The 13,897-nt window shown below is 39.3% G+C and overlaps 1 protein-coding gene across 3 annotated transcripts in view; it reads left to right on the top strand.

The window, feature by feature from the left end:
* add3b (adducin 3 (gamma) b) overlaps positions 1-11,069 on the top strand; it is a 28,477-nt gene extending 17,408 nt beyond the window's left edge. For all 3 annotated transcript variants that reach the window (XM_042501976.2, XM_042501977.2, XM_042501975.2), the window contains 8 exons: positions 1,013-1,111; positions 1,819-1,989; positions 3,340-3,600; positions 3,803-3,919; positions 4,994-5,083; positions 6,115-6,238; positions 9,085-9,180; positions 9,356-11,069. In XM_042501976.2, the coding sequence (XP_042357910.2) occupies positions 1,013-1,111; positions 1,819-1,989; positions 3,340-3,600; positions 3,803-3,919; positions 4,994-5,083; positions 6,115-6,238; positions 9,085-9,180; positions 9,356-9,606 (1,209 nt within the window). In that variant the 3' untranslated portion in view covers positions 9,607-11,069. The remainder of the gene's footprint in view (positions 1-1,012; positions 1,112-1,818; positions 1,990-3,339; positions 3,601-3,802; positions 3,920-4,993; positions 5,084-6,114; positions 6,239-9,084; positions 9,181-9,355) is intronic.
* Positions 11,070-13,897: the final 2,828 nt, after the last annotated feature.

The following is a 13,897-nucleotide window of genomic DNA, read 5'->3' as shown; positions in this document are numbered from 1 at the left end:
ATCACCGTTAGGTTGCCAGGTAACCAGCTATGACTGATGAAAAGAAATTTTTTACACTTTTTGTACATCTTAAACAAACAAGAAAGAATGTGTTAAGTTGTGAACTTTAGAGCTGGTTATAGCTACCAGTCTTTATGCTATGCTAAGCTGATCGGCTGTTGGCTGCACCCTTATATAAAACAGACAGATATAAGAGTGGCATCGATCCGCTCATCCAACTTTTTAACAGAAAGCAAATAAGCATATCATCGCTGATTTACATTTGTAAGTAGGCACTAGACATGCGAAAGCGATTATGCTCGTGCAATGGTTTGTCTGCGTAACACTGCAGTTACACCTCCAACACATTAGGTGGTGATGGGGTGTCTGTGTGCCACTTGGTTGAGTTTCTGTAGAGTGTTGGACAGTTTGTTTGATTAAAGAAACTCACATAAAACATGACTGAATAGTTATCCTATTCAGCAAAAGTACAAAATTCAGTTCCATAACTCACAAGGACCACAGGGAGAACAATTGTCTTATACTAGACATGTTTTGACATGTCATGACTCTCTTCCCTCTTTGACACTTATACACTGTCCTATCAAATAAAAGGCAAAAAGTCCCAAAAATTATCTTAAGAAATAAATCAATCAATAAATAAATAAGCAGCATTTAATAAATAGTACATTGATTGTTGGCCTTGGTAGCATGTTTGCTCCATTTAAGAATTTGCAACATTTTCTTACATCCGATGGTTGAGGAGAAAACAAAATGAGGGCTTGCAAAAAAGTACTTTTCGCACTTGTCTGTAAGAACCCTGCACAAATTCAGCCTTACTCATTTGCATACATGGCAGATTGTATCAGCAGAGATTGTGTCAATGCTACATGTGTCGTGTATGTTGATAAGGAAATATTTGCTAATTTATGCACATAATAATTAATGTAATTGCAATTAGCATATGCATTGTATTAGCTTAGCTTGATTTGTTCAGTGTATCATGGTGATCATGGTGTTTCCTGTTTTTCAGGTGATGATCCTGAGGAACCATGGGCTGCTTGCTTTGGGAGAAACAGTAGAGGAGGCTTTTCACTATGTGTACCACTCACAGCAGGCTTGTGAAATCCAGGTAAAAAAAAAAAAAGAAAAAAAGCTTGATTTCTGTTCTCCATGTCACCTCTGCCTGGTAATGACATGTAATTGTAATATTCAAGTCAGAGCAATTTCTTAACTTAAATGTGGCCTTGATACACTTTTACACATTTAGAAGCGAACCACATGCACATGGATAACTTATATAATTTTTCCCATTTCACCTCTTGCAGTCTTTCTCATTTCTTCGACGAATGAGTCAGACTTGGTTGCAGATAGTTAAGTATTACTGCAGTGCCGGAAAAGGGCGAAAAACTGATGTCTAACATACAGAATGTTTGAACAAAGCTCAGTCAAATATGTGCTAGAGAGCACCGTTCACAGTCAAAGCCAGGTGAAACCCTGCAGTGTTTTTGTGAAACTCCTGTTGCTTTGTGTCGGGGAGGCAGTTGGGTTGTTTTTTTTTCATCAGCCTGCTGTGTCTGGACTGTATTTGTTTTTCTATTGTTTCTGACAGATATTGACAGCCCAGTTGACATATAATTACATTCTTTTAGAATGAAAATCCTACTCAATCTTAGAGGAGAAAATATTTAATGTTGTGAAATTAATGGTCTCTCTCTAAGCAAGTTTTGACATTGCAGAATTATAATTAATGCATGAGGGAAAACTATCACAGAATAATAATTTGTCTTTTAACTCTACAGTTTTGTATACTACAATAATCTTGTTGCCTCTGTTTAGGTGAATGTTTTGAGATGTTCAGGCGTGGGCGACCTTGTGCTTCTGGATAGAGAGAAGTTTAAACCCAAGACCCAGGGAGTGGCCGCTGCTGGGCATGTGATGGACAATGAGGTCAAGTGGAAAGTGGGCGAGGCCGAGCTAGAGTCCCTCATGAGGATGCTGGACAACCTGGTGAGTGATCTCTGACCTGTGCCTTCTACCCATGATGCTTTGAGTTTCCTGTCTTAGGCGCTTCCTCAGGAAGAGTCTGATTAGAGAACGCAATGAAAATAGATGCTTTTTTTGTCCATCTTATCTAAAAACAGTTGTGTAATTGGATTCTAGTGTCTGATGGTAGCTGTCGCTGCAGTTATTTATTGTTATGTTTTTTGTCTGTGGCCAAAATGAGGTCCACTGGTTTTGTTTCACCTTAAAGATTTCTGTGCTGTTCTGCTCTGCTGGCAATTTAAACCTTGCTATTCCAGCCACACCGCTAATAACCGGTCCCTGACATGTTCTGTGGACACAGAGAATGTCAGACTGTGTCTGTTTGAGTGGGCTTCTCGCTAACAACTGTGGATGGAGTGGGCTGCAGCTGTGTTAGCTCTGTGTGATCATAGCCCGCCCACCCCACTCAATCATAGCTTCCAGATGGTGAGGCGTGCTGTGGGCAGTCGCAGCCGCACAGACCACACAATCACTTAGTGTAAGGACTCTAGTGTACTCAGTTTGGAAATCAGATTTGGCGTTTTCTCCAAGACTGTTGAACATGGTGCTGGGTGCAAATGCCAGTACACTCACTGCAACAGGAGGTCTGTCTGTCCATGCCAGAGGCTCCAGTTGGACAATCTCTGTGCATGTTTAACTTAATTACCAGAATTTCTTCTGTAATCTGGGCTACTTGAAAGGTGGTAACAGATTCTGACCAGGTGCTTTCCACTTTAATCAGAGTAATGTATGTGTTAATCAAGCCTGTACATCCCAAAAGTGCTGCTAATCACAATTTTGGGAAACTGTACTTTGGATGGCAGTGAACGCTACTGTGAATAAATGATGGCTTGCTCACACTGTGGCGATCAAAGCCCAAAGCTGGGACCATTTTTAGTGGCAAACCTGTCATCTGCCTGCGAAAAAACGCCAATTTTGATTTTGATTGTACTGCTGTATTGCTGGCTTTAGACTGCACTCTGCACCCGCTGCGCATTCCCATCGGTTGTCTAGTTGTCTCTATCGTCTTTGATGTATTGTTAACAACACACAGCTTTAAACCAAAGTTTTATCTTTTCTCTCTGAAACTGGGCACATCTGCAAAAATGCTGTTTGTATATACAGCGTTGTTTAAATATTTAGAGGCATTGTGTAAGTGGATCTTGGGTGGCCTGCGCGTCCTTTGAATTGTGTGTCTTTTGTAGTTGATTTTTCTTATCAAATGTATTGTGGGGAAAGACAGTGCAAAATTCAGCAAACAATTTCACCTCTGGCAAAGGAAAACTGTCAAGTAAGTATGTTGGAATTATGTTTCCTCTTTGTGTGACCTTCTAGGGATACAGAACAGGCTACTCTTACAGGAACCCCATTGTCCGTGAAAAACCCCGCTCTAAGAATGACGTGGAGATCCCCGCCACAGTTTCAGCTGTGCCACCAGAGGACGATGAGTTGGGTCTGCGGAGCCCGTTCAAGTTTATGGTGCAGAAACAGCAGAGAGAAAGGACCCGGTGGCTCAACTCGCCCAACAGCTACTTGCGGGTCAATGTTCCTGAACATTCACACAGCGGGGATGTCAGCCCCAGGACCAAGACCATGGTGTGTTGATTTTCATGTCAACCTGAAACAAATTTAATAATCTAGTTCTGACTGTTCTGGCCTCTGAAGGGAATAGTGAGCTCGGGTGATACCATTGCTTTGTATAAGCCTGCCCTCTTGTGGCCAATTTGATAAATACAAGTTTTAAAGATTATTTGAGTTCCTTTTCCAGGTTGTACTCACATATCTTTTTTTGTCTCAGTGGATGAAATCTTCAGAGCCAGGCAATAGCATGGGCACACCAATAAAGATCGAGGACCCAAACCAGTTTGTCCCACTCAACACTGATCCCACAGAGGTTTTGGATAAGAGGAACAGGGTCAGTTAAACATCATCACATTGGTCACACAACATTGCCTCTGCATGTTATCATTCTAACACTAAAAATGCACAAAGACTAAAAGACTCACACACCACTTTAAGCTCAGGTGGCATAGACAGTGCTTAAAGACTTGTTTTTCAATAAATTGATGCTGGTTAACATGTTCTGACAAGTAGGGCTGCAAATAGTAATTTTCTCAATCAATCAGTCAATCAATCTGCCATTTATTTTCTCAATTATGTTTAGTCTCCATTCTAATTTCCCAAAGCCAAGTTGATGTTGCCAAACTGGTTATCCAGAACCCCTAAATACTCTGTTTTCTGCCATATATGAAAAAGAAAAGCATTACATGCTCCCATCTAAGAAGTTGGTGTCAGCGAATGTTGAACATGTTACTTAAAAACTGATCATCAAAATTGTTGTTAAAAATGTTCTCGTTGACCAGCTTAACATTTATCCAACTTATTGTTGCAGCTCTACTGACAAGAATCCCTATACAGTAGCAGCATTTCATACATTCATCAATCACATAGCTGATGGATTGATTGACTGATGAACTCTGCTGCCACTAAGGGATGAAACTAATGATTATTTACATTGTTGATTAATGTGTCAGTTTTCTAGATTAACCGATCAAGCTGTTTGGCCTTTAATATGTCATAACATGGTGAAAAATGTCAATCAGTGTTTCCTAAAGCCTGAAACGATGTCTCAAATGTCTAGTTTTGTCCACAACACAAATATATTCAGTTTACTGTCATATAGGAGAAGAAGAAGAAGAAGAGGAAGAAGAAAAAGAAAAGAAAATGATAATATTTGAGTTTTTTTTCCTTTCAGAATGTACTCGTACCTGTTAATAGACTATGAAATGGTCAATTAAATAGTTGGCAGCTAATTGGTTATTTAATTAAGCATTGCAGCTCTACTATGATTTGTTTTGTTGAGTGTATACAGAAGCACCCCCCCCCCCCCATGTTGGCAGGTGTAGTAGTATGATATTAAGATATTGTATGTAATGTCAAAGAATCCTGGACCAAGTTTAATATGATGTTGTGGCATACATTTGTTCAGATAAAAGAGCAGCACAGAGGTGACCTGATGACAGCTGGACCAAAATCTCAGTTACTAGCAGGCATTGTTGTGGACACCGTGAAAGGACCAGTAAGTACTTTTAACCATTTGTAAAAAGTTATGAAGGTGGAACCACATCTCATGATACAGAATGTGTCTGTATTTTCTACAACACTGCGGCAGTTTTCAAAACACTAAGAACAATCAACATATTTTATGCTATGCAACACGAAACACTTACTAGACAAGACATTTAGCTCAAAAGTACATAACTTCAAGTTCATCACTGCTTCTAAAGTAAAAAATATAAGACATTGTGCTCAGACAGAGGTAACGAGAGCCAAAGCCAGATTCCGAAAGGTGCAAAAAGAGTTTATACACCCAATCAAGGAGGACGTCTCTAATATTAAGCTTTCAGTGCAAGGAAAAATGCACAAACATTTCAGCTCAGCCCTCTTTACTGTGCAGTAGCCCTTTAGTTTCATGGTTTGGTCCTTTTAACCTGTCAAAAATAGTGTTTGTCACGTGACAAGTATCAACCAAAGACACAACTGAACATCCATTCACAAAATGATCATATACAGATAATTCAAGAAAAGAGATATGAACTGACATTAATGTGATCCTTATGCGGTCCGCCCAACCATATGGACACATTAAGACTATCAAATGTCAACAGCAAGTGTCAGTGAGACAGAAGACACTAATTGTATCTCTTCATATAATTCTTTCATTGAGACTTGCACAATTATAAAATCAAAGATCCTGTTGCAAAAACAGCTGCCTGCTACCACTGGACCGAGTTTTATCGATTTTGATGACAGAGGCTAGGCATTGCATCACTGGATAAAATGAAGATTTTTTTTACACTACATTTGATTCATGTATGAGAGCAACTAGAAATGCATACACTGTTGTAGAGAAATGAACCATAGTTTTGAGAACTGCACATGGGATTCAAGGAAATTATGATTTTCATTCGCTCAAGGCAACTGGGAAAAACTGCAAAGATAAATTTATAACAAGTTATCATTGTTACATAAGAGCAACTGCTTTTATACACTGCAAAATGCACCACATCAGGTTTTCATAATGTCTTTTTATTGTCTGCTGTCAATCAGGCTTTCATCATCGAGGACGAGGAGCAGATTCGCTCTCTTCCGCCCAACCCTTTCAATGAGCTCACAGACACGGTGCTGGAGGAATACAAGAGCCTGGTAGAAAGAAGGCAGCAAGGCCACGAAGGTAGTCAAACTGTTTCTTCACCTTTTCAAAGGCTTAAAGGGGAACTCCAATTGAATTAAGAATTACAGTATGTTATTTCCATAGCCAAGGACAGTTCGAGCAATATTTGTGAACACAAGCTACTCTCTCTCAAAGCCAGAAAACACAAAAGTAAATCTCAAAATAGTGATGAGTGTAAAGTCTATAGAGCCGCTCTATAGACAATGAATGGAATTTCATGAAACCACAGAATTTTGTTTTCTTTTTTTATAGCCAAAAGAGCTTTACTTTGTTGCAATGTTCTCAGTTCTGAAACAGAAAATGCACCCAACAAAGCAGAACATTCCCCTGGCTGTGCAGTGTCATCCATTATATCTTCCCCAATTCATTTTCTATGGAGCAGCTCCAGACTTTATATTTGATTACATCACAAATTGAGTTTTAGCACTCTAGTTTTTGGATTTGGGAGAGACTCGTTCATGTTAACTAACATTTTTGGACTGTCAAGGATCTTAGAAATAACATGTAGCCTATGGATTTTTGAAATGGGTTTAGTTTCCCCTTTAATGTGCACTATTGCTATTTAGAGCCACAGCAAACCTCTACTTAACTTAATCCTACTTGGGTTTACACAAGCTCATATCTGCCATCATGTCATGTAGATTATGAGTGTATGATGTTTTGAAGTTAATCCTTTGTGGTCCCAGAGGTCAGGAAAGAAATTGAGATGGAGAGACAAAGCTAATCTCATTTTAACAGCAATCTCTGACTTCACGAAGCAAGGCCAAAAAAAAAGCCGTTAAAGTTAAGGACACATTATATGCAGATATCTGAAGAACTATGAATCAAACTGACTTTTAATTAGAAAAAGACACATTAGACATAATTGTGTGGATTGCAGTTGCTTTATGTCCTGATAATTATTTGGGTCTGATGCTTAATTGTAGTTTTTAATGTTACAAAAGTTTGCTGTAGTCATTGCATCCACATAAAAGCAGCCTCATTAGGCCGTAGTCCAGGCAGTTAATTAGTCCAGTCAGTGCTTGATTCCTGCCTGGAGGAAAACATTGAAACTACATTCACTGAAATGAGGATATTCCTGCAAAAATGCCTGCGGGAGAAAAATGCCAGTCCATGGTTTCACTCATCCTCTGAGTTGTGAAGTCAGCTCACTGGGATGGTGAGAGATGAGCTGCAAAGACATCAGTCTTGTCAAACTACTCATGTCCCGGTTACGACTGCCGACAAGGCTGTTTGTGCAGGAGGGAAGTATTCCTACAGCTGTGTATAAGAGTAGCCACTTTATTTTTCATTATAACAGTAATGTGTCAGCCTTAAAACACATCAGCTGTTGGAGATTAATAAGATGTAGCAACATTGTTAAACCAGCTTAGTGTTCAATGTTTTTTGTTTGTATTTGCAATACTAATCGCATGGGTCTAGGGATAGCAATGCTTTACCTTTTACCTAGCACCATCATGATATTTTGAGTTAAATGTCTTGTTTGCTACTGGATGCACTGCCATGAAATTTGGTCCAGACATAGAAATCCCCGCTCAGGATGAATTATAATCACTTTTATGATCCCTAAGTGGCCCTGCGCCTCACATTAGCTGTGCTAACTCAACTAGCATGCAAAGTATGGCCAACTAGCATGCATGTTCTGCACCTGCATGAGAGGAAATAACTATACCAGCAGACGGCGGTAGTCTGTACTGGTTTGATCTCATTATCAGAATTATTTTCCTTTATTTGCCTTGTGTCTGAAGAGGCACATTGTTTTGCACACACACATATGTGCATAAATACAAAATATAAACAAATAGAAAAACAAAATAACCCCGAAACCATACCACAAACACTACAGACATTACGAAAAGTGGATGTAGTGCAAACAATTTCATCGCTCCCTACATTCAATGTTTGACACGGGCACACTGAGGCCTTCTTTATTGGACTGAGTGACAAGAGTTCCTGTGGGATTACCGTCATTGTGACCCTTCTAACATGCAGACTTGTAAGGCTGAATGAAGGCCGACTGTTGCCTCGTGTTGCCTATGTCTTGGTCAAAAAGTTGCACTTAAACGCACTGCAAAGACCAAAGCCAACAGCCAACATACACATAAGTTCTGCCCCTGTGTGAGAGTAACTGTGAAAGTAACTCTCCAACAAGCAGGCAATGATAGTTTGTATTCATCATGCCAGAAGGGAAACTGGAGGAGTAACAGGACTGATTCAAGACACTCTAGTTAGCCAGTTAGCACATTAAAACCTGATATTGAAAAAACAAAAGATATTTACCGTGCACCAGTGAGCAATAACACAAACAGTTAAAGACCACTTCCGCTAAAGAGCCCAATGGCTATAAACAATCTTACCAAATATAACAAGTTTGTTTTGATCTCATGCCCTCTTGAGTTTTTGTTTACTTTCCTTACTTATGTGCCTCTTCTTATGCACTGTGCTCAACTGCCAATCAGAGTGATTTTACTCATCCACAGGCTCCTCTGGCTCAGAAAAAACAATTCAACATGCTAAATCGGCCCTAAAAAACAGGCAACACCTTAGACTGATGGTGAAGGACGCGGCGAAAACTGGGATGGCGGGCACTTACCAACAGCCCAACATAGACCAACGGCCAACCATCGGCCATGGTGTGTCAGGACGTTTATATTTAGCTGCTGAGCCAAAGTGCAACTTCACAGAGCTTCTAGTATGACTGTAGGCTCTTAGTTTTGTTGCTTCCTCAGAAAGTGAAAAAATACAACTCTGAACAACATAAATTTGTTCACCTAGTGTGCCTCACTCACAGGAACATACCAGCGTTAATGAATGACTGACCTGTGATTACTGGAATCCTTTTACAGAGGATGATGATGCCACTGATGCAGATGAGATGACAACCTTTGATGGCTCCACTATCTCCCTGTCCCTCTCTCCCATAATGACGCCAGCTAAACAAGGTAATTAGCTAGTCAATAGGCTCTGAAATTATTATTTGAATTTGCTAGCAAAAGCTGTTGCTTGTTTGTTTCTTTGGTTTATGTCCATCTGGTCCAAGCAGTAAAAAAAAAACCCTACAATGCACACCCTCCTAGCCACATCCTTCTTCACTGACTTGTTTCCATCATTTGACAGACACAATACCCAATGGGAAAGACCACTTGGATGAGACGGACGAGGATCTGAGCATCGAGGTATCCAAGATGAGTGTGAGCACTTCGGATACAGTGGATATCTCCATTTCATCTCAGGAGAAGGTGGGGGAGGCTCAGACCCCAGAGAGCCAAACCAAGTCTCCCAAGAAGAAGAAAAAGACGTTTCGCACACCTTCATTTTTGAAAAAGAGCAAGAAAAAGAAGGAAAAGAAAGAAAAAACAGAAGCCTGAAGGCATTTACTGTAAAAAAATTTTTTTTTAAAAAACAATTAATTTTTTGCAAGGAAAACATCTGAAATGCCTTCTTAATTTTCAGCTTGTTGAAGGAAAGTGAAATAAGAGAAAAGACTATCATCTAGTCAGAAAGTCTCCAAGGACGGTGTTGTTTTCACACAGTTTCCTTCATTCACAGCTATTATTTCATGTGAAAGTTTTTCCGAGATGTGCCAGCAGATGGTAATATGGGAGGTTTTTTTTTTTTTTAGAATTTGTGATTGACCACTCCCGAGGGGCTCACTAAAACAAAATCTAATGAAACGTGAACACAAAACTGCATATTTGTGGTTGTTATTACCCATATTTTTAATGGGGTTTAGAACAAAAGGTGATGAAAACATCAGATAACAGATGAGTATTTGTGATTTTTTTTTCTTTTTGCACAAGTTCATTGTTGAATGTATACTGAAAGCTAAGAAAACTGTGTAAACAATTTTAAAATGTAACAATCACACTAATAATGTAACAGTTGCTGAAGATTATTCAACGTTCAACCTTGTAAGAAGTACGATTTGTATCTGAACGTATTCATTATACTATCTTGTAATAATATATGTTGGTTTATATCATAGGTATGACAATATAGTGTTTGATAGTTAAATAACTAATTTGATAGTCTTTATGTATTTACTTTACATACTAACTCTTACACTAAACATGCTGTGATTGAAAATTCAGTAATAATTCATATTGTTTTAACATTCATGTCAGTGGTGTTGTTCCCATGGTTGCTGCTTTATTGTAATGGTGACGAGGAATGGACTGTGACTAACAGAAAGAAACCAGCAAAGTGATGATTCTTGCATATTGATGTTTATGAGTGACAATATTTGACTGATTGCTTGGATGTTGAAGATGAAAGTGCCAAGCCTGAATTGCAGAAAGTTGAAAGTGATTAATGTTTTGACAAATTTTTATCAGTTGATGGCAATATGCTGTGGAAAGCTTGTCTTCATAGCCAATATTAGAGTTCAATATGAAGTATATTAGAGGACCATATATTTACATCCCAGTCCAAAATGTGAATGTTTGTTTTGACCCAAAGGGAGTGACTCTTTGCCAATGTAAATAGTTTGTTTTTGTGCTTTGTTATGCTAAACCAAATGTTGAACAACGAAATATAGAAATGTGACAGTACAATCTAATAATATTTTAACACTTCTTTTATCGCATTTTTTTATTCACCTTAAGTAAGCTCCCTATTTAGAGACAATGCACAGTGCATTGTGTTTACAAATTGTACTACTTAGGTCATTTGTGTGCCTAGTGCTTGTATTTCCTGCATTGTTTACACTGCTGCCTGTGCCGCCTGGATTTTCTCCACGGTGTTTTACGTAACAGTCGCCTTCCCTGAAAGTCAGTCCTTTTAAAATTGCCCTCCGCCTGATGTAATAAAAGCTTGGATATGTTTCCATAAATGTTTTATTGCTCTCTTGTTTATTGACTGAAGGGCATGTGCTGTCATCATTTCTTATCTTTAGTCTAAATCAGTTTCAAACACAGGGTGTTTTTTTTTCATTTTAAAGTTTCAGTGTGTTCGATTCAGGGGGATTCTGTGGGATCTAGCGATTGCAGATTGCAACCAGCTGAAACTCCTTCAGTTTTCATTGTTCAGTAGGTCTTTACTAGGAGCTGAATTGTCCTCAGAGGGTTTGTCCTCTCCAAAACAAACTGACTATGTGATCAACACCCGTAAAAATGCAGAGTAAAGCAGTTTCACAATTCAAATCAGTTTCTCATGTTCCTGTTTGACTTGTTGCAGAGGCCCCTCTCATCTTTTTACTGATCCAGACATTCATGAGGTTTTTATTGGAAGCCGAATTACCCGCAGAGCTCTCCTCCTCTCCAAAATAAATGAACCTGGTGATTTAAATTATTAGACACACTAAATAATGCTTTTTCACAAGTTAGTATTTCTCCTACATTGTTCAGCTGGTCGAAGACGGGCCGCTGACCAAGCACCTGGTAATGTGTGCTCACCATTTTTCTCTGATAATTTAAGATGCAGACTTTCAGGTTTGTTTTTTTTTTTACTTATTGAAATTTTTTTTACCATGAGTCAAATTACCAGCAGAGGTCTCCTCCTCTCCAAATGAACAGATCGAGTGATTTAAACTGGTAAAAACACAGGATACAGGAGTTTGATTTTTTTTTTTTTAAATAAAAAAAAAAGTATTTTTGCAAAGCTGCATGTCGCGGAGGAGCTGCTAATTTCAGTGGCCGACATTAAAATGCAAATAATCCTATCTAGAGCCAGCGTTTGGTTTGTATGTTCTGAGCTACTGTGGAAACATGGCCGTGTAATATGTGCACTCTGTGGACCTTATGCAGATACTAACTGCTCATTCTAAGGTGACAAAAACATTATTCTTATTTTTAGGTGATTATACACAAGAGAAAAAACACTTATTATAACATATTACATATCTTTCAATATACCCCCCTTAATCCTACACACTGAACCCTTAGTGGTTGGATACTTATGCATTTATTTCAGTCTGGTTTGGTGTGAAACTCCCGCTCATTATATCCAATTCTAAGAGACTACACTTAGCTGCAAGTATGAAATAAAGCTTCTGGAAAACTTTTTCAAAAAGCCTCCCCTTTTTATAAAACACAGCGTCCCCCTAAAACAATGCACTCTGTTCAGTGATAATTGACCGTGTGAAGCTGTATAATCAGTCCTCAGCCATGATATGAATGGGCGTTGTCATGGTAATCCACTGAGAGGGGGCTGCGGAGACAAAGAGGGGATTTGGTGTCTCCAACAGGTGTTCATGTTGAGGGAGTGACAGGATCTATACCTACACCACCCCCTACACACACACACACACACACACACACACACACACACACACACACACACACACACACACACACACAAAAACCTCCTACGAGATGACATATGGACAAGAAGATGAGGTCAAAGGGTAGCGCATTCAATTGAACATGAAAATGACTAAACAGGGTTCCTGCAGCTGTAGGCAAGGTGGATTTAAGACTTTTCATATGCCACTCGCAATTAAGTCCAGTTTTCTAATGACCAAAATTAAAGGACTGTTTTATTTTGCCCAAATGTTTACCATAACATAAAACATGACTTTGTTTGTCCAGTGAAAAAGTTGGGTTATCTACATCAAATGTTGAAAAAAACAAAAACAAAAAAAATCCTTTTTAGAGTGAAAGACAATGGTCATATTATATTATCATAAAAGATATCATATCTGGAACTTCTGGCCAATTTGTGTTTTTCAATCTGCATGTACGTATACGCTGCTTGGATTCCCATCGTGATGACTTAAAGAAAAGAAATGTATTAAATTGTTTTTTGAGATTTTACACTGCAATGTCAGAAAAAAACGATTACAAAAATCCTACTTCCCGTGTCTGAGAATTAAGACTTTGGAAAGATTAATTTCAGTACATTTTTAAATTAATTAATTCAATGTCGTGAACTCTGAAATAAAGAAATAAATCACACATTCAGTCTTTACAAAAGGGATACTAAACAAAAATGGGTTTTTTCCTCAACTTTTGTCTTTCTTCTTGTCTAAAATGCATGACCAGCGCCAGCTCCAAACTTGTTATCTGAACGATCCCTTTTAAAGTGTGGACGACAAAGCTTAGCGCTGAGCTCTCCCATGTCCTGACAGCACTAAGGAGAGGACGAAGCAGGTGACACACGTCTGGCCTGCTGGATTGTCCTTCTGCTGTGACCTCAGGGCAAAGTGCAGCTATTGTTTTAAAACAACAGGGGCCCGCTGCTGCTGCTGCTGCTGCTGCTGCTGCTGCTGCTGCTGCTGCTGCTGCTGCTGCTGCTGCTGCTGCTGCTGTTGCACAACATGTCATTCGAGACTGTCATCTTATAGGCCACCAGCATGTGCTAGGACAGAATCGGCTAGATAGATAAATAGAAAAAAATTATATTTTCCCTTTCAGCAACATCTCAAATGCCTTATACTCCCTGCTGTGTGAGACCAGCGTGGGATGTTTGGCACATTCTTTCAATAAAAACACACAAACACACACCCACACGCACACCAGTACCGTGTGACTTTGCCTCCTCTGTGACAGCCGAGCCACTGGTGTAATCCTCAGGCTTTTCAGATTACTCCAGTTGGGGTCACATTCTACACCAACCTATAGCGGGTCAGCTTTCCACGCTGTCACTATCAGTGTGCAGCTCGCACAGTCAGTCAGCCCTGCACACGAGCCTCACAGCACAGATGAGCCTTTTCCTGGTGAA

Source organism: Plectropomus leopardus, chromosome 13 (genome assembly GCF_026936395.1).
Source record: "Plectropomus leopardus strain MGB_pleo_1.0 chromosome 13, ASM2693639v1, whole genome shotgun sequence".
Taxonomy (NCBI): Eukaryota; Metazoa; Chordata; class Actinopteri; order Perciformes; family Serranidae; genus Plectropomus; species Plectropomus leopardus.
Note: the sequence above shows the minus strand (reverse complement) of the source record. Positions and strands in the feature narration are given on the sequence as shown.